This window comes from Echinops telfairi, unplaced genomic scaffold (assembly GCF_000313985.2).
Source record: "Echinops telfairi isolate 266 unplaced genomic scaffold, ASM31398v2 ScPeMD7_5592;HRSCAF=6446, whole genome shotgun sequence".
NCBI lineage: Eukaryota > Metazoa > Chordata > Mammalia > Afrosoricida > Tenrecidae > Echinops > Echinops telfairi.
In genome coordinates this window covers 31,921,833-31,942,725 of record NW_022109491.1, presented here as the reverse complement: position 1 = coordinate 31,942,725, position 20,893 = coordinate 31,921,833, and the positions used below count along the sequence as shown (strand labels likewise).

At 43.0% G+C, this 20,893-nt stretch overlaps 1 protein-coding gene, 1 non-coding gene and 1 pseudogene across 2 annotated transcripts in view; all 3 read left to right on the top strand.

Annotated features, from left to right (window-relative positions):
• The window catches only part of LOC105979676, a 2,410-nt pseudogene extending 1,418 nt beyond the window's left edge, over nucleotides 1-992 (top strand).
• FERMT1 (FERM domain containing kindlin 1) overlaps nucleotides 1-18,730 on the top strand; it is a 47,225-nt gene extending 28,495 nt beyond the window's left edge. Inside the window, exons 10-14 of the mRNA XM_004697840.2 lie at nucleotides 1,064-1,170; nucleotides 2,644-2,865; nucleotides 3,734-3,858; nucleotides 13,625-13,766; nucleotides 16,681-18,730. Coding sequence (XP_004697897.1) covers nucleotides 1,064-1,170; nucleotides 2,644-2,865; nucleotides 3,734-3,858; nucleotides 13,625-13,766; nucleotides 16,681-16,854 — 770 coding nt within the window. The 3' untranslated portion in view covers nucleotides 16,855-18,730. The remainder of the gene's footprint in view (nucleotides 1-1,063; nucleotides 1,171-2,643; nucleotides 2,866-3,733; nucleotides 3,859-13,624; nucleotides 13,767-16,680) is intronic.
• A 610-nt stretch (nucleotides 18,731-19,340) lies between these two features.
• Nucleotides 19,341-19,478, top strand: LOC115871378. Its single transcript, XR_004047255.1, has one exon. It is a non-coding gene; the product is annotated as a small nucleolar RNA SNORA21 (small nucleolar RNA).
• The last annotated feature ends 1,415 nt before the right edge of the window (nucleotides 19,479-20,893 follow it).

The window sequence follows — 20,893 nt, the reverse complement described above, 5'->3', positions numbered from 1 at the left end:
CAGTGCAAATGGTCACCATTTCCAGTCCCGCACTACCTGCTTACTTAGTAGAGCTTCCCTGCATATCCCTTCTCAGAGCGCGCTTGGGCCAGACCCTTAGAGAACCCGTTATTTGCACCATGAGCCAGTGAGCGCTCTTTGGGGGTTGGCTTATTGTGTGACTTGCTAGAGTTTCTAAAACCATGCCGCTGAGGAAAGAACGAAATGTTTCTGTCCCTGTCAGAAACCTTGAAGAGAGAAGATACATTAGTTTTTTATTGGTATTTTACTTTTTTAATTAAAAACAGTCCAGAAGTGATTGATTCATGGTCCTCAGACCCCTGGGTGGTTGGGGGAGGTAAGAAGCAGCCAGCTTGCATGTAAATGACAGACCCTGGGCTGCTTGGTTGTGGCCAGGCTCCGTGGGGCCCCGGGTGACTTTCAGCAGTATGTCAATGGTAGTGACTGTGTTGTCTCACTTGTTCAGATTGTTTCTGGTGAACCTTTGTCAACAGTTGCTTTAAAATATAAATAAATATATTGAAGAAATTTTTAAAAAGAGAGTTACCATCTCTGAAACCCACAGGGGCAGTTCTACTCCGTCCTACAGGGTCGCTGTGAGGCAGAGTGTTTGGTTTGCGATTATGAGTAAGGTTAGCCAATACCTACTTTAAAGATGCATTCAAGGAAACAATTTTCTCTTACCCATGTTAATGGCTCCTAAACCAAACGCCTCAGTACTCTGGAGTCGATTCTGACGCACAGCCACCCTATAGGTTGTGATACAGGCTGTGTTCTTTATGGAAGCAGACAGACACATTTTCCTCCTGTGGATTTGAACCTCTAGTGTTTTGATAAGCAGCTGAGCGCTTAACCACTGCACCACCAGTGCTCCTTACAGTATCATCTAAGCCTGATTGCGTTACCCATTGACTGATGTTACCAACTTGTCCCTCCACTTTTTCAGAAAAGAACCAAACCTGCGGCGTTTGTGTCCAGTGTCTTTATTTTAGATGCCCATCCGTTTGTTGTATTATAACAAATTTTCCAGACCTCACTTCTGTCCCTGCTTTTCATCATTCAGGCAGTGAAGTTGTGCCAGATGTAAATGTTGCAGGCAGAAAGTTTGGAATCAAGTTACTAATCCCTGTTGCTGATGGTATGAACGAAGTATATCTGAAATGTGACCATGTAAGTAAAACCACAAACATGTAAGTCACCTTGCCCTTTTTTTAAGCGCAAGGGTCAAACACATAAAGTGTTTTCTCAAGTCAGAGTACTCTTGTATCTGTCAGATTTTGCTTTGTAACAAACAACCACAAAAATAACAGTGAAATATAATAAACATTTGTTTCTGAAGCATCTGCAGATGAATGAGGGCTGAATGATTCATACTATATTATTTTTTTGCAAATAACACACTTTGTACATTTGTTTGTCAGCTGACAAACACACCCCCACCACACACACACACACAATGAAGCATATTTGTAAATGCTGCTATACCAATTTTTTTTAACACATTGCTGCAGTGTCAGCTACAAGAGCCCTAATGGCATAGGAGCTATGCGTTGGGCTGCTAATTGCAAGGTCAGCAGTTCAAAACCATAGCCACTCCTTGGAAGAAAGACGGGGCTTTCTACTCCTGTGAAGAGTTACAATCTTGAAAACTCACAGGGGCAGTTCCCCCTGACCAATTAAGTCACTCTGAGTCAGCATGGCTTCAATGGCAGTGAGTCTGTTTTGTTTTCAGCTGTGTCAACTGGGCAAATGTGCTTCAAGGTTTAACTCTCATGAGGCTTTGGGTCCATGTCTGTGCCGTGTGTACTTATTCTAGCTTTCAAGCTGCATGGAGAAAGCTCGACTCATAGCAATGGCAGGCGTGCAGCAAGGCAACTGGAAACCCACAAAGCCTTGCGTGACTTCAGCCTGAAATTATCAGTCAAGTCCACTGACAGGCCATTGGCTAAAGAGAGTCACATGACTGAGCTCAAAATCAAGGGGTGGGGCATTCTGCTTTGACTCCAGTGGGAAGGCATGTCAAATGATGTGGCAAAGGGCATAGGATGGTGAAGACTGAGGCCAATAATTCAATGTGCCATAGCTACTGCTGCTTTGAAGAATTCAACCTCTCTGCAGCCACTGGCCTTCAGTCCCTGAGATCCAAAAGAAACAGACAGTAAAGAACGCTAGAAACCACCACTGAGTGGTTCAAATTCCCATCAGTAGCCCTGATTCCTAGGGGTTCAAATCTTTACTATGGATGTGCTAGCAATAGAAGTACCATGGGATACCAGTTAATGATTTCTTCTGCCATGTGAAAAATAGAAATATGTATCAAGGAAGACTCTCCTATAGTTTGTGTTCCTTCCTGCCTGCGCGCCATGATATTATTTTGTGCTCTTGGTTCCTCATTAAGACAACATACCTCTTCACTAGCCCTTTAACACCTAGAAACTCAATACAGGGCTCAAAAACTGTTGCTGGATGTTACATTGGGTGACTGACACCACGATTCGGCATGCAGCTTCACATCTTCTCTTGTGGAAAGATGGAAGGTGATGACTTTGTGTTATGATGGAGACCAAGCCCAAGGTATGCTCTGTTCCCAACAGTTGACTTTTCCCTTGAACTTGTTTCTCTGCCTTCTCATGCTTGCTGCAGGAGAATCAGTATGCCCGTTGGATGGCTGCCTGCATCTTGGCATCAAAGGGAAAAACCATGGCAGACAGCTCCTACCAGCCGGAGGTCCTCAGCATCCTTTCATTCCTGAGAATGAAGAATCGGAGCTCGGCTTCTCCAGTAGCTTCCAGTGGTGAGAACATGGACATGAACCCAGAATGTTTTGTGTCTCCTCGATGCGCAAAAAAATACAAGTCTAAACAGGTACCACATCTTCTTAGGGTGATTGTTTGCAATGAACGTTTTCTGCTCTGAAAAAAAGTGAGGAATCCTATTTGATTGGGGAAATCATCTTGAAAAATCAGGTACTGAGGGCATTTTAAGATAGACTGGACATGAAATGATAAATAAGAAATGATTGTTAATTTTGGTGCCTGAGTTACAATCTGTACATGGGTAGGTTCTTGGATTGAATTTAATTAAGAACGAAATTATATGCTCCCCCCAAATTAAAGATCAAATGTAGGTTTATCCTAAGAGTGAGTTAGGAGTCCGTAGGTGGTACAACAAATTAAGCTTTCAGTTACTAACAGAAAGCTTGGCAGTTCAAACCCACTCAGAGGTGCCTCATAAGAAAGTCCTGGCAACCTGCTTCCTAAAGGTCACAGCCATGAAATCTACAGAGCACAGTTCTACTCTGAAACATACGGGGTCACCACGAGGTGTATGTACCTGGACAGCACCTGGTCAGAGTGGGTTATTGGTTGAACTGCGTAACTATGTGGCCAGTAGGTAACACAAACAAAACGATTAGAGTAGAATCATTGCCCTGGGGCAGTTCTAGAGAGAGTGGCCCCAGGCATTTCCATCTGCCTGCTACGAAGAAGGCATTTAGGTGCTGGGTGGCTTATTTCTGTCTCCTCCACCTCACCCCCCACCCCATGTCCATGTCTTATAGAAAATAAGCAAAAGAAAACGAATGAAAGGATCAGAGTGAATTTATTTGAGGAGTTACACTTAGAATTTGCTTTTCTTTTCTTTTTTACAAATTCATTGGGGATCTAGACCTAATGGGGTGTTTAGCGAGTAGTCAATGCAAACTGAGGAGAGTCTGATGTCTGCTTTTGCTTAGCTGGCGGCCCGGATCCTGGAAGCCCACCAGAATGTGGCCCAGATGCCCTTGGTTGAAGCCAAACTGCGGTTCATCCAGGCATGGCAGTCTCTACCTGAATTTGGGCTCACCTACTACCTTGTCAGGTAACTGTGATGTTAGCTTGCTTCTCACATTCCATTAGATTTTCAGTGTTTTGCCTGGAGATAATTTTATTCTCACTTAGTTTAAAGCACAGTCTTCTTTTCTTAGACTACTGCTCTTATTAGGTGCCAGGAAGTTGGTTCCAATTCTTAGCAACTCTGTGTACAGCAGAGCAAAACGCTGCCTGGTCACACCATTCTTATGTGTGAGCCTATTGTTGCATCTACTGTGTTGATCCACGGAGAATCTTCCTCTTTTTTTTCATTTTGGTCCTTTACTTTACCAAGCCTGATGTCCTTTTCCAGAGACTTGTCTCTCCTGACAATGTGTCCAAAGTACATGAGACAAAGTCTCACCATTCTTGCTTCTAAGGAACTTTCTGGCTGCACTTGCTCCGAGACAGATCTTTTTGTTTTTCTGGAAGTTCATGGTATATTCAGTATTCTTTGCCAAGAGCACGGTGCAAAGGCACAAATCCTTTTCTGGTCTTCCCTGTTCATTGTCTGGTTTTCACATGCATATGCGGCGATTAAAAACACTATGACTTGGATCAGGCACAGAAAAGCGTTTGCTCTCTAACACTTTAAAGAGGTCTTTTGCAGCAGATTTGCCCAATGCAATATGTTGTTTGATTTCTAGACTGCTGCTTCCATGAATGTTGCTTACGGATCCAAGTAAAATGAAATCTTTGACAACTTCAATCTCTTCCCCATGAATCATGATGTTGCCTATTGGTCCAGTTGTGAGGAATTTTGTTTTCTTTACATAGAGTTGAAATCCATATGTCAAAAACAGTTCTTTGCAATGAAGAAGTTATTGGTCTTGCAAAATTCTTTCATGTGATAGAATTCTACCCTGCTTTGTTTGTATCACCAAGGTACGTTTGTCAACTGCAGACCCTTCCTTAGAATGCCTGCAGACATCTGGTGGCTCATGACACGTTTCCATTCCACCTGTCCAACGTATTAATTAATACCCCTGAAGTTGGATAAGTGTGAGAGGGCAATTTTTATATTTTTTAAAGATTTGGCTCATTTAGGATAACTACATTTGCAATGCCAAAGAAGGGATGTCACTTACCAATTTTATGAACCCTCTGACTGTGTCCTCTCCCCCGCCACCGCCACTGCCCCCTGTTAGGGTTCACAGACTGTCTTTCAGGGCAACGTCACAGAAGTTTAAGGTTTCCAAACAAAGAGGTCTCAATACATCTTGTGCCATTGTTTTGTGTAGACTTTTCTTCTAGAGAACCAAATCCCATGGGTCTGAGTAGTTCTTGGTCTTCAGGGCTCTCATGTGACCCATGTCGTGCCCTCACCTTCTGCTTTATAGATGAGAAAACGCGGAGGGAAAAGACTGCCATCCAGTCAATTCTGACTCATGGCAACCCAATAGGACAGAGTAGACCTGCCCCCATGGGTTTCCAAGACTGTGACTCCTTACGGGACTAAAAAGCCCCTTATCTCTCCTCTAGATGAGAATACTAAGATACAGAAAATAGCTTACATGACTTGTCCAAGTTCACCTCCACGTCAGGGACACAGAACAAGTGCCTTCATCAATAATCCCCACTGACTATGAATGCTCCACCCACCCATATAAAACAAATGACTCCCCAAAGTAGCTCCACATGCATGCCTACAAATTGAGTTGTATTCTTAATTCAATAAGAAATGTCCACACTTAAGGAAAATCTCCCTTAATTCTGCATGAAAACAAGTACCTTCCTGCTCTCCGTTTGCAACTCAGGGGTTCGAAGATGTATTTCTTTTAAAGACTTAACTCTTTTCTTTAAAGTGCAGTTTTCGTTTGTTTTCTGCCCTCTCTCCAGACACCAACTTCTTTTTCCCATCTAGCAGGAAAGTCTGTCTTGACTCTTCTACTCACGGAAAAAGCTCATTTCACATCCATCCCAGCGCTTGTCTCCGAGACGCCACTCCTGCTTCCGTCCCCACAGTGGAAGAGAGAGGGCAGAGTTGTGCTAGACATCGGCTTGATCACACACACGTGAACATACACACACTACCCATATCTTTTTTTCTCTCTCTCTCTCTTTCTTTCTCCCCCCTATTGGGTTGGCTGCTGTATGTATCCCTGGATTGGTTTTGGCACTTGCCATAGTACCTGGACCTCACCCCAGGAATGTATAGTAGGTTTGCCCCTATGTCCCATTTTTTAAGCTTACCTCAATGGACTCGTGTTGTATTTGTCCTTTTGTGTTTGCTTACATCACTTAGCATAATTTCTTCCAGTTCTTCCCAGGCAGCAATGTGCTTCATGCTTTTGTCACTGCTTTTTAGGGATGTGTAGTACTCCATTGTATGTATGTACCACAGTTTTTTGATCCATTCATCTGTTGATGGAAGTTGGGTTGTTTCCAACTCCTTGCAATTGTGAACTGTGCCGAGATGAACATTGGAGCACAGATGTCTGCCCATGGTTTGTTTCTTGCCTCTTCTGGGTATATGCCCAGTAGGGGAGTTGCTGGGTTGTATGGCATCTCAATCTCCATCTGTTTTAGATATCGCCAAATTGATTTCCATAATGGCTGTACATATCTACAGGTCCACCAGCAATGAACAAGAGTTTCTATCTCACCACAGTCCCTCCAAAACATGTTATTTTCTATTTTGAGTTGGGCTATCTTTGAGGGTATTAGGTAGTATCTCATAGTTATTTAGTTTGCATTTCTCTTATGGCTAATGATTGGGAACATTTTCTCATGTTTATTGGCCATTCAGATTTCTGCTCTTGTGAAACTTCTGTTCAGAGTCTTTGCTCACCTCCTTAGTGGACAATTAGTTTTTTTCTTATTGTAACTTGCAAAGTATTGTAGATATTAATAATAAGGGCTTTGTCTGATGTGTTATTGCTAAAGATGTTTTCCCAGTCTGTGAGCTCTCTTATTACTATCTTGGTGAATTCATTCAATGTAAATGGGTGTTTTATCTTCAGTATATCCCACTTGTCAATTTGTGACTCCTCTGTAATTGTATCTTTCCCTATTTCTGATAGCCTATGTATTCCCTGTGCTAAGGTTCTCAGGTTTGTCCCAATTTCCTCATTAATGGCCCTAATAGTTTGGGGATTTACCTCAAGTCTGTGATCCACCTTGAGTTTATTCTTGGTCATGGAGTGAGGTAACGGTCTTGCTTCATTTTTCTGCAGGTAGATATCCATTTTTTTCTAGCACCACTTATTGAAGAGGGCTTCTGCTTCCCATTGCATGCTGGTGTTTTTATTTCTGGGTTTTCAACTCTTTTCCATTGGTCTGAATATCTGTCCTTATACCAATACCACACTGTTTGGACTACTGTGGCTGTATAATAGATGCTAAAGTCAGGTAAAACAAACCGTCCCACTTCGTCCTTCTTCTTGAGGAGTCTCTGCTAATTCTGGGCTTCTTCCCTCTCCATATGAAGTTGGTAATCAGTTTTTCCAGTTCTTTGAAGAAGGATGATGGTATTTGTTTTGGGATAACATTAAACTTATATAGTGCCTTTGGCAGAACTGACATCTTTACTATATTATCTTCCAATCCACGAGCATGGGATATTCTTTCATTTGTTGAAGTAGTTTTCCTCATACAAATCTTTTTTTGAGGGGGTGGGAGGGTGGGGAAGGGTTCAGGTATATCCCTAGATATTTCAATTTGTGCTTGGCTATTGTAAAGAGTACTATCTTTTTAATTACCTCTTCTGAGATCTTGTTGGGTGTGTAAAGCAGTCTGATAGACTTATGTTTATTGATCTTGTATCCTGCCACCATGCCCTATTCCTCTATCATTTCCAAATTTCCACTTGTGGAGTTTTGGGGGTTTTCCATATATAAAATCATAACATCTGTGAATAATGATAGTTTTGCCTCTTCCTTCCCCAGATACATACTTTTGATATCTTTTCTTTGCCTGATGTCGCCTTATGTTGTTAGTAAGGACCTCCAGTACAATGTTAAGTAGGAGTGGGGCCAGGAGGCATCCTTGTCTGGTCCCCTTTTTCAGTGGGATTGTTTTAATCTTTTCTCCATTGAGTACCATGTTGGCTGTTGGTCTTTCATATATAGCTTCTATAATATTGAGGAATTTTCCTTCCATTCCTATCTTCTTGGGTGTCTTAAACAGGAATGGGTGTTGGAGGTTGTCTAATGCTTTTCCCACATCTATAGATATTATCATGTGGTTATAATTTTTCATGTCTATACGGCAAATGATACGAATGGTCTTTTGTATGTTGAACCATCCCTGCAGCCCTGGTATGAATCCCACTTGGTCATAGGGAAGTATTTGATTTATATGCTTTTGTGTTATCGAGCCTGTGATTTCTTTTTTCATCTTCTGGCGTGTTTGATTTACAAATTTTGCGGGTCTCTCATTGGGCACGTATATATTTATTATGCTCACTGGTTCTTGGTCTACTCTTCCCTTGAGCATTATATAGTGCCCCTTTTTGTCTCTTGTTGTTGCTTGCACATTGAGATCAATTTTGTCCAAGATTAAGATTGCAACCCCTGCTTTTTTTGAATTGCCGTTTGCTTGGTATATTTTTCTTCAGCCTTTAATTCTCAGCCTGTTTTTGTCTGTAATCTTGACATGTGTCTACTGTAGGCAGCAGATTGATTGGTTATGTTTTCTAAGCCAGTTCTGCTAGCCTCTGCCTTTTGATGCCTGAGTTCAGTCCATTGATATTCAGTGTTATTACATCCATTTGTGGACTGTGTGATGTCATCTTGTACCTTTTGTATTGGGTGTTTTCCTACCTCCCTATCTTATCAGTTTGTGTTGTGTGTCTGTGTGTGTAGTTCATTTTGCCTTCTTTTAACCAGTGAGCTAATGCTATCTTGTTTTCTCTTTGTTGCCCTCTGGGTGTAGTTGTTCTATGTGACATTCTCTTATTTGTGCTCAGTGAGTATTGATCCTCTGCCCATAGTGGGTCAGCAAGGATTTTTTGTAGGGCTGGGTTTCTTTTTATGTCTCCTTTGAGTTTTTCCTTAGCTGGGAAGACTCGTACTTCTCCATCTATCTTAATAGATAATGTGGCCGGATATGGTCTTCTTGGGCTTGCGCTATTTTCCTTCAGTTTTTGGAATATGTTACTCCACTCCCTCCTCTTATTCATCATGTCTGCTGATAGGTCTTATCATATTCTTCTTTGGTGCCTTTATAAGTGACTATTTGTGTTTCCCTAGCTGCTCTTATGATGATTTTCTCCTTTTCCTCAAAATTGGATAATTTAGCTATTATGTGTCTTTGTGATTTCTTCTTGGGATTCAGTCTAACTAATGTTCTTTCAGTCTCCTGAATGGGTGCCCGGGTTTCATTTATTAAGCTGTGGACGTTTTCCTCTAAGAATTCCCTCACTCTTTTTGCCATTGACTTCTTTGTTGTGTCTTGTTCCAGTAGTCCAATTATTCTAATACTGTTCCTCTGCATGGCATCAGACATGGCTCTCAGGTTTTCTTCAACTTTTCTGATTGTCCTATTTGACTGTCTTTCCCGTTTGTTAAGGTCTGCCTGGTTATTCTCTAGGTCAGGGGTGTCAAACTCAATTAAAACATGGGTCATTTGGTGCAACAGGCAAGATTCATGTGGGCAACATCACATTTACGAATTTTGCTTATTTTATATTTTGAAGTGAGGATCCAGGAATATGGATAGGATATTAAAATACTATGTAATTGCTTTTATTTAAACATTTATTTTATTTAATGTATTTATAAAACTGAAATTATTCTTTTTTACCCGAAACTTGCCAACACTTTCCTCATACTAGTTTTCCAATATCTGGATTAAAAGACTGAGAACAGACAATCTTCATTAAAGCAGATAGATGTTTATCAGTTAATCTTGATCTGTATGCCATTTTATTTCATTTCATGGACGAAAATAGTTGCTCATACAATGGCTTCCCTATAAAAATGTTAACTAGTGCTGCCACTAAGTATGATTCATAACACCACAACCCAGAGTGCTCTTTTTAACCTTTTCTCTATTGGGATTTGTTTACATTACATGACACTGAGAGTGGCAGATATATGGCTTTGAAACATCGCTGGAACTGAGTCAGTGCATTTATACATGTCTACAGGCCCCCAGGAAAGGCACTGGGCCATGTGTATACTAGTCTTCAGTAGTTAAAGGGTTAATGAGAGAATTGTGTGTATGGTATTGCCTCGATCTCCCCTAAGCACTATTTTCTTCATAAGAATTTTTTCTATTTTCATTTTATTTCAGAACATCGCGGGCCACAAAAAAACTCAGGGGTCGCATGCAGCCTGCAGGCCACCAGTTTGACACACCTGTTCTGTGTCACTGGTGCAATTCTCTGCCTCCTCAAGTCTGTTGGCAAAGTTTGTTAATTTGCTACTGGATTTTGTTATTTCATCCCTTAGGTCTTGTATTTCCCTTTGGTGCGCGGCCTTTATCTCCTCTATCATTTCATCCTTTTTTTTTTTTTTTTTTTATTGTTTACCTCATATCCTATATGACTCCAAGCAGCATTCTGAAGATTTCTTTCTGTGGCAGGTCAATGTCTGCTTCTTCTGTGCACATCGTTAAGTTCATGACTTCTTCCAGCATTGTCTTCTATTTATCCTGCCTTTTCATTGAGGCTGTTGGGGCTGGTTGCTTTTTACATGTTGCTTTAGAGAAGGAGTCCTCAAACTTTTTAAACGGGGCCAGTTCACTGTCCCTCAGACCCGTTGGAGGGCCGGACTATAGTTTAAAAAAAAAACTATGAACAAATTCCTATGCACACAGCACATATCTTATTTTGAGGTAAAAAACAAAATGAGGCAAAAACACCTGGCAGGCTGGATATATGTCTTTGGTGGGCCACATGTGGCCCACAGGCTGTAGTTTGAGGATGCCTGCTTTAGAGGATCCCAGTGCCATCTCCCAGGGAGTCAAAGGGCACTGGGCCCTCTCTTTGGAAAACTTGCAGAGTGCTTCTTCGAACTACCTGCAGCTAGCTGCACTGGGGGGTCAGGCTACCACTTTATCCTCCTGTGGTTTTCTCTCTTACCCTGGCCAACCAGCATTCTGTTCTTTTGAGTGTGAGTTGGATAGTTCTCTCACGGGATGCTGGTCGGGTGGTGGTGGGCCCACAAGGATGGTGCTTCACTGGCTGATCTCCCAGGAAGTCCTGGTGATGTGGGCCATGGGCCTTGGAGTGCCTTGGATGCTGTGTGATGGTTCCCGCTGCAACAGGAGTGCCGTGGAGAGTGGGGGGGGTGTACCCACCTTTGTGTAGAGCTCTGTGGATGTCAGGCGGAATTACTCTAGCCGGAGAGATCACCATAGAGGTTGGGCGGATGTTCCTGCAGCAGTGTGGAGCACCACAAAGGGCTGGCAGGAGTTCCCCAAGTCACTTGTAGGTCCTTGGGGTGTAGGCAGGAGTTCCCCCAGCTGTTTGAAGGAGATATCCCCCAGCCATTTGGGGTGCAGCAGAAGGCAGGCATGATTTCCCCAACTGCATACACACAACTTCTTGAAAGCAATGTATGTACCCAGTCTCCAATTTCTTTCCTGCATTCTTTCTTGGACACAAGCCAATCAGAATCTCTTCCCTACTACTCTCCAATAACTTCCCTTGTCAGGGCCTCCACTTTGCTGCTGAATTCAACAGGCAGTTCTCCATCCTTAGCAACATCTGGCATATCCAATCACCGCCTCCTCCTTGAGATACTCCTTTCACTTCGCTGGACTTCCAAGACAACAGTATTTCATGGATTCCTTTCTCCCTCACTGGCCAATTGTCTTGACCTCCTTTGCTAGTTCTTTTTCCATATTCCCAACTTCTTAGTAAGTATAATGACTGCATGCACCTCATCCTTAAATCACTCCTCTTCTCAATCTGTATACCCCCTCTTGGGGATCAACCTTTTAAAAAAAATGTAGCTTCATTTATGTGCTTATTATTTTATAGATAGATAGATAGATAGATAGATAGATAGATAGATAGATAGATAGATAGATAGATCTTGAGTCCAGAAGTGTCTCTGGAACTTTAGACTCATAAATCTGTCTATTTAAGATCTTCCCTTGGATGCCAAATGAGTCTCTCAACAGCATATCCAAAACTCTGACCTTTCCCCTTAAACTTCCTCCTCCTGTATTCTTTGACATCCCAGTGAATGGCAACTCCTTTTAGATCATAGGTTCACAACTTATTTGGCCTACCTCCCCCTCTCCAGAAAACTACTCAGTACCCTCTTGGAAATTAAAAACTTTTGTACTATAGCCCATATCCAGGATAAAGTGCAGCAGTCTGCTTTTGCAGCCCCACCCACCTCTTGTATCATCCCTAAGTCTTCCAGGGCCCAGTATTGTCCACTTTAGGAAACACTGTCCTACATGCTTAGGTTAGTTTCCTTGGGGTCATTCTTGACTCCTTGGGTTCCCTTATAGCTCATATCCTACCCATCAGCAAATCCTACTGGCTCTACCTTCAGAATATTCCCAGAGTCCACCCACTTCTCACCATCTCCATCACCACCACTGCAGTCCAGACCACCATCATATCTCACTTAAATCTTTGTTAGAGTGATGCTCCCTGGGCTCCCTGCTTCCACTGTTGCCACCTCAAGCGTTCAATTTAGCAGACAGAGTGACCCTATCAAGATATAAGCCAGATTATGATGCACCTCTGCTCAAAACCATCCAAAGGCTTTCTCTCTTCCCCAGAGGAAAAGCTAAATCCTGAAATAGGCTACAAGACCTTAGCCTTCTAATCTACGTTCCTCTCTCTTCCTTCACCATGTCCAGTCACACTCCTTTTGCAGGTCCTTGAGCATGCAAAAATGTACTCTAGCCTTTCTACTGGCTGTTCCCTCTACCGAGAATGCTCTTTACCTTGATATCCATGTGGCTCCATCTCTCACCACCACAATCAGTTCCTTGGTCCAAAGCCATCTTCTCAGTGTAAGGCCTTCCCTTGTCTTCTTTGTTTTTAACTACGACAGCTTCTTCACCAGTATTTCTTCTCTCCCTTCTCTGCTGTATTTTTCTTCATGTCCCTTTGTGGCCGACATATCTCTCTCCTCTAACTAGATTACAAAGAATTAAGTCAAGAATATTCTTTAGTTCACTGATATATCGATCCTACAAGAGGGTATAGTACACAATTGATATGAATTTTGATTAAAATGTATTTGATTCTCTCTTACTTTGTTCCCTTTTGGTGTCAGTTTTACCTAAAGAGTGTTTGTAGTGGAGGTCTAATCCTCTCCTTTTTCCCTAATCACACAGTAAAAATATCCTCCTATAAAAAGTTAATATTTCCTTAACCCATTTTACATTTGTTCTAGTTTTTAATATTTTATACTTTCTTTTTAATTGAGGTTTTTCTCTGATTTATTTCTTTTGTTTTGTTTTGTTTTGCCTGTATTTTTGTATGTTTTCCAGTATATAAAATCCAGAGTAGGTAAATCTAGAGAAATAGTAACTGGATTAATAACTAATTGTGGGTATGGGAGAGGAGGTTGGAGGGAAATGGGGAGCTAATCACAATGAGTACAGGAAGGAATAAAATATTCTAGACTTGATTATAGTGATGCTCACACAACGATTTTTGATATGACTGAACTATTGCAGTATATGATATGTAAATTATGTGTCAATAAAACTATTAAAATAAAAGTTAATCCTCTCATTCATTTTTCTGAGATGCTTTACCAAACTGTTAGTATTATCTTTAAGAGATTGCATGTGAATGAACATCGTATTACGAGAAACTGTTGTTAATTAATTAATTAATATTGTTATCTTTCCAGATTTAGAGGCAGCAAGAAAGATGATATTCTGGGTGTTTCATACAATAGGTTGATTAGAATTGATGCAGCCACTGGGATTCCAATTACAACATGGAGGTTCACAAATATGAAACAGTGGAATGTAAATTGGGAGATTCGGCAGGTAAAATGAAAATTTTTTGATACTCAGCATTAAGCATGGAAATATTCACTCAGAATTACCGAGTCTTCTGATTTTTAAAGAGTGCCCTTCTGTTTAGAATGAACACATGTGGTGTCTGGTAAAATAGTCACACACAGTTTTAGTACCCATTGCATTGAGTAAATCCACTACACAGACCTCTTTAGAGTTTTGAAAAGCAAGGAAGTTACTTTGAGGACTAAGGTGCACTAAGCCATGGTATATTCAGTCACCTCATATGCATGTGAAAGTTGGACATTGAATAAAAAAGACCAAAAGAGAAGTGATGCATTTAAATTATAGTGCTGGCCAAGAATATTGAAAGTACTATTTCTTAGGGTTTCCAAAGCAAATCATTTTAGGAGCCAGCAGTCATCATTCTCCTGCAGAACAGCTGGTGGCTTCTAACCACCAACCTCACAGTTAGCATCCCAGTACTTAATCCACTCTGCCACCAGGGCTCTTGAGTTTAGATACTCTCAATCCCTAAGCCTATATTAAAGCCTCCCATTGTCTTCCGCCCCACAAACTAAATTCAGGCCAGGAATGGAAAATGGAAAGTACAAGGTGAAATAGTCATCTCAGAACCCCCATGATTCAACATATCCCCCTGTTGCTGATATAAAAATCTCTTTTCCCTCCTGTCTTTGGCACTCGCATCTTTCCAGCAGAAAGTCATCGATACAGGGTGCTGGTAAGAAACTTGGGTTCTTTTTCCTCCCAAGAATTCTTCCCAACAGTGCTGATAACCACTTAGAAACTCATTTGTAGCCTAATGACCTGATATTAGATGATCTCTAAACCAGTGGTATAAAAACCTTAATGCATATTAGAGCTGCTTGCTTTAGCATTTCCCCCTGAGCCAGCCAAATGCCAGAACAATTAGATACAAATCTCTGAGTTTTGCTGATATCAGATGGATCTTGGCTGAAGCAGGAAATACCAGAAAGATGTTTCCTTGTGTTTTATTGACTATGCCAAGGCATTCAACTGTGTGGATAAATAACCTTGAGAAGAATGGGAATTCCAGAACACTTAGTTGTGCTCCTGCAGAACTTGTACATGGATCACGAGGCAGTTTTGTGTACAGAAAGGAAATACTTCATGGTTTAAAATCAGGAAAGGGGTCAGTGTTATATCCTCTCACCACACTTATTCATTCTGCATGATGAGCAAATCATCAGAGAAGCTGGATCATAGGAAGAAAACTGGCATCAGAATCGGAGGAAGGCTATTACAACCTGCAATATGCAGGCGACACAACCTTGCTTGCTGTAGGTGAGGAGAATTTAAAGAACCTACTAATTAAGATCAAAGATTGAAGCTTTTGTCATGGATTACAATTCAATGTAAAGAAGACAGAAAACTGGATCAATAGTTCACGTTATGATAAATGGAGAAAAGTTGTCAAGGATTTCATCTAGCTTCCATCCACAATCAATATTCCTGGAAACAGCAGGCAGAAGATCAAGTGACACATTGTATTGGTAAATCTGTGCACAAGACCTCTTTAGAATGTTGAAAGCAAGGAGGTTACAGTGGGGACTAAGGCACCTCACCCAAGCCATGGTATTTTCAAACATTCATATTCGTGCGAAAGTTGGACACTGCATAAGGAAGGCTGAAGAAGAAGCCATGCATTTGAGTTACAGTGCTGGGGAAGAAGGTTGGAAGTACTACAGACTAGGAAAAGATCAAACAAACCATTTTTGGAAGAACTACAATCAATGCTCCTTGGAAGTAAGGATGGTGAGACTTCATCTCGTGTTCTTTGGACATGTTTTCAAGAGAGAGCAGTCTCTGGAGAAGGACATCGTCCTGGGTGAAAGAAGAGGCACAGCAAGACGAGAGGAAGGCTCTCAACAACGTGCATTGACACAGCGGCTGCCACCGTGGGCTCAAGCATGTGAGCAACTGTGAGGGTGGCACGGGACCAGGCAATGCTTCCTTCAGTTGTGCTATGAGCCAATGGCACCTAACAACAACTCTGAGACTGGTAACCTGGCATCAGTGATTTTGAAAGCTCCACCTGTGATTCTAATGGTTAAGCATCATAGCGTGGAACCAGTGACGCCTCCGCTTCTTGAAGAGTTTGTGATTTTCAGCTGGGATGCAGTGAGGGGCATGGCTGTAGGAAAATTCAGCTGGGCCATTTATTCTTTCTTGAAGAATCCAGAAAGCACCCTGCTCCTCAACACGAGAACTGATTTGAGGGAGTTCTTATAGTTAAATGAGAGCGAGAAAAGGAGGGGTTGAAAAAAAGAGAGTACTTCAAAAGGTTCATAAGTTCATGGAAAAATGGACTCAAATGATAATGAGATTTGTCCACAGAGTTCTTAAAGTCCCCATGGTGGTGTTGTGGTTACTTGTTGGACTACGGTCCACATGATAAGCAGTTCAAAACTACCTGCAGCACCGAGGGAGAACGACTGGGCTTTCTACTCCTGTAAACAGTTACAGTCTCAGAAATCCCTAGGGGTGAAAAACTTCATTGCCATCAAGTCAATGCTGAATCATAGTGACATTCCCCCGTCTGTGAGTTTCCGAGACTGTAAATGTTTGCAGGAGTAGAAAGTCCAGTCTTTTCTGCCACACAGCTGCTGGTGGTTTCGAACTGCCAGCCGTGAGGATCGCAGCCCAACTCGTAATCACTACACCACCAGGGTTCCCTTTATGTGAGAGTAGGCTGTTTTACCAAGTATGTGGCAAGGTTACACCACAAGATGGCACAGTTAGAACAGAGATGTTTTCCGTGAGTATCTCATGAAGCACAGGGTTTCCTTCTCGCCTTCCTCCCTTCTTTATCTTGTCTGCCCAGAGACCACATCTGGCCGCGCAGCTTCTTTCTCAGATGTCGTGTCAGAATATATAACCTTAGCCTTCTTCTTTCTTCCAGGTGGCTATTGAGTTTGACCAAAACGTCTCCATCGCGTTCACCTGCCTGAGTGCAGATTGCAAGATCGTGCATGAGTACATCGGGGGCTACATCTTTCTGTCCACCCGCTCCAAGGACCAGAACGAAACGCTTGATGAGGACCTGTTCCATAAGTTGACTGGTGGTCAGGAGTGAAGCCAAGAAGGCCTGCTTGTGAGACTTGCACTACATACAGCAAGAAAAGGCTGCTCCTGCCCAGGTGTGTGCAGTGCAGCGACGCTAGGCTCAGAGACAATATACTGTCACTGCGAGTCACCTAGACCCTCCCTCAATGGAAACACACCATGTAGCTCATCCCTTCCCTTACGTCACTTGGTGCTACAAGTGATGGGAGGGGCCTCAGTAGCCTTTTCTGTAAACCCGTAGGTGGGAGAGACAGCAGGTATTCTAAAGTTGCTTTCAGGGCCAGCATTGCGGCACGATTTTGTAACTTGCAGAACTGGTGATGTGTATGGCTAGAAGTCTCCTGGGTGCTCACACTTCATTGCTAAGTCGGTGGAGAAGACCGAAAGAGGTCAAAACCACAATAGCAAGGACAAATCCTATTCCACACACTCAGCCGTGAAAATAACTTCTATTAAGTGAGCTTCTTTTTGCTCCTGTCTTGTCTAAATGGCGAGGGAAGCGATCCCCACACACAGCCTTGGGAGGGGTGTGAGGGGATGTGATTCCCTGACAGCCGTTGTCATCCCGGGGTCAGAGCAACAGGCTTCAGGGTCAACTATGTCAGTGTCCACAGGGACATCTGCCAAGGTGACCTCTAGCCAGTTTGAGCTTGGCCATCTGCCTTCTCTGGTTACTGCTCCCACCCACAAGCCCTATTCCATTCCTGACGTTCTCTCAGCCACGTCCACGTCCACCTGGAGGGCTGAGTGCCACAGGGCACAGTGGAAGCCACTCTTGAACACGGGCCTGTGTCTCACCTACTACTCTGGAAGATGGACGGGTTTTCCCTGTTCATAGACCCACCGCTCAGCACTGGAGATTCCAGTGAGTCTTGATCTGAGGTTGAGGAGAGATGCGCAGGACATGGGGCTGGCCCGTTCTCATGTTCAAGGCTGACAGTTTCTCCACGGAGGACTCTTGGGCCAACTCAGGTGGTGAGGAGAGTCGTTTTCATTGCTCCTCAGTGTACGCCTGGATTCAGTGTTCCTCTGTCTCCTGCCCTTTCCCCTAAAGGCCCTTGTGCTTGGAAAGTCAGCTGCCAATCATCAACATTTTTCCCTCAGCCTTTTGCTGAGTCATTCAAGCGGTAACACCATGAGCCTGGCCCAATTAACAGCCGATCTGAATTGTTTTGTGTTTTGCTTTATGGGTGGCAGTAAGTCGGTCTTCCGGAAGCCTCTCTGGGAGAGCAATGTGAGTGGCATTTCCCCGGGCACCAGTTGAACTTCTGAGGCCTAATGTAAAGTGAGGAAGTGGCTTCGGAACTTGGCACATCTGGGTCACCCCAGCAAGAACTCAATTTGAAAAGCCCAGTGCCCTTGAGTCATGCACACTCCTGGTGACCCCCATGGATATCCAAGAAGAACTGACCCAGAGGGTTCTCCATGGCTAGGTTTTTTCAGAATAGATGGCCAGACCTCTCTTCCCAGGTATCCTTGGGTGGACACAAACCTCAATCGGCAGCCAGGCATGTCAGTCATTTGCACCACTTGACATTGAACCATGTGCCAAGCAGACTGTGTTGAGCATGGTAGGGGCCATTTCTCTCTGACTCGAGGCTCTGTTCTTTCAGAAACTGGTTGAGTGTTTCAGATCACCATATATTGGTTGCTACGTTAAAATATTGCTCTTTGATGTCAAGTTGTGCTTGTGTCTGACAACATTGCCTAGGTACGGCTCTGCATAGCCACCCACAGCTCTCTGACCTCTCCATGAAAGGACACAGGAATTGACTGGCTGTAACTAAAGCTCCCTGTTGAGTTCAACTTTCAAGGGGACATTTCTTCTGGAATTACATAATGACATCCCAAAGGAATAAGTAAATGTGACTTTGGCAAAGAAAATCCTAAACACAAAAAAAAGCAAATAAAATAAAATAAAATAAAAAATGGAAATACTGCTGCTCCTAAGAACAACTTAGAGGACTTTTTAAAAAATTTTGACCACATCGGGGACTTCATAAACTGAGTGTTTTTGTTTTGTTTTGTTTTTATTGACGCATACCTTTCAAAGGCGTTTGCTTTCTTCACTACACTGGATGCTGAAGTCTGTTCTTTTTTATTATTTGATGACTTTAATTAAAAGGTTTATATAGATTTAAAGACTGTCTCGTTATGTCTTCTCTACCCTGTGTCTCTAAAACCGATGGACATTTTCTCCATTCCAAATAAAAGGGGCCAGTTTTCACGGTAACGGGTGCTGCTCACAGTTCCACGATCAGAGTCCAGCCTTCGGTGGTGGCGTGGGGCGCAGCTGAGGAATCGAGTCCGTAGAGAGAAACTTACACACCTCACTTCGCCGCTGGTTTCAGAGTTTCCCCCTGAATCTGTCAGCAGCTTCCTGATGTTGTCAGCCTTTTCTTGGGTTCTTCTTCCCTTTTTCCTGTCCCTCCAATTACCAGTTGGCTCCAAATCATGGGCAGTCTGTTTGGGTCAACGTGGAACTAAACTCCATATCCCTTTTGAAAAGCACTGACTGGAGCTTTTACCAGTGGCCCACTGAGCCATCCAGAAAAGGCAGAATAAAAACCCTGCCTTTAGGGGAAGCCGCAACACCTTCCGTTGTTTTGCTTCAATCTGTGTGGTGTGACATGGTATTTTTTAAAAGGAAGAACTACACTCCACGGTGTTTTCAGTGGTGGATTTCTCCAGAAGGAGATCACCAGGCCTTTCTTCTGAGGTGCTTCTGGGTAGACGAACCTCCAGCCATTTGCTTAGCCCAGCGTGTGGACCATTGGCACCACCCAGGAACTGCTTTTTGAAAAGAAACAAAAAAGCACCAAGGAGCAAAGGAATGCTCTGAGGCAAAGGGACAGCAGCGTCCATGCATGTTGATGGCTGAATGTCACGGGCAGGTCTTCATTGTAATGATGAAGCAGTTCCGTCATGGGTTGACTCTGACTCACGTGGCCAGGGTGCTCAGGAGCAGATGCTGTTTTTAGGTGTCACAATGGCTCCAGCTCATCGAGACCCTTTTTGTACAAAAGAACAGCGCCCTGCCCGGTCCTGCACCATCATGACAATTGTTTGAACCCATTGTTGCAGCCTCTGTGTGAGGAGCAGGTAGACCAGAAACAAACCAAATCCACTGCCACTGACTTGATTCTGCCTCAGAGTGACTCTAGGTCTCCAAGGTCTTTTATGGGAGAAGACAGCCTCATCTTTCTCCCAAGAAGCAGCTGGTGGGTTTGAAGTGTTAACCTTGCAGTAAGTCATCAGTGATTACCCGACAGCGCCACCAGGGTCCCCAGTAGCAGTAACAAATGGTTGATTGATAAATATATCGCTGCAGGTAGGGGCTGTTGGCATTTCCCTATTTTACAAAGGAGAAAATTAACAGAAAGGGAAGTAACTTCCTCAAGGTCATGCTGCCAATAATCTGTATAGATTTCAAAACCAGCTTTTCTTTCTTTTTAAATCATTTTATCGTGGGCTCATACAGCTCTTATCAGGATACATACATGCATCCATGTGTCAAGCACAGTTGTGCATTTGTTGCCATCATCACTTTCAAAACCTTTTCTTTCTACTTGAGCCCTTGATATCAGCTCCTCAATTTTCCCCTCCCTCCCCCAGAACCCTTAATAATTTATAAATTGTTATTATTTTTTCATGTCTTACACTGACCAATGTCTCCCTTCACCCACTTTTCTATTGTCTGTCCCCCTAGGAGGGGGCTATATGTAGATCATTGTGATGGGTTCCCCTTTTCTCCCCCACCTTCCCCTTACCCTCCTGATATGGCTACTCTCATTGTTAGTCATGAGGGGTTTGTCTGTCCTGGATTCCCTGTGTTTCCGGCTCTTATCTGTACCTGTGTACATGCTCTGGTCTAGCCAAATTTGTAAGATAGAATTGGGATCATGATCGTGGGGAGGTGGGGGGAGAGGAAGCATTAAAGAACTAGGGGAATGTTGTTGCTGTTTTGTTGTACATTGTTGCTTGGTTTTGCTCTGTCTTGTTTTTGTGCATGTTGTTGTCTCCGCAGGCCTGTCTGGATAGGACAGGCT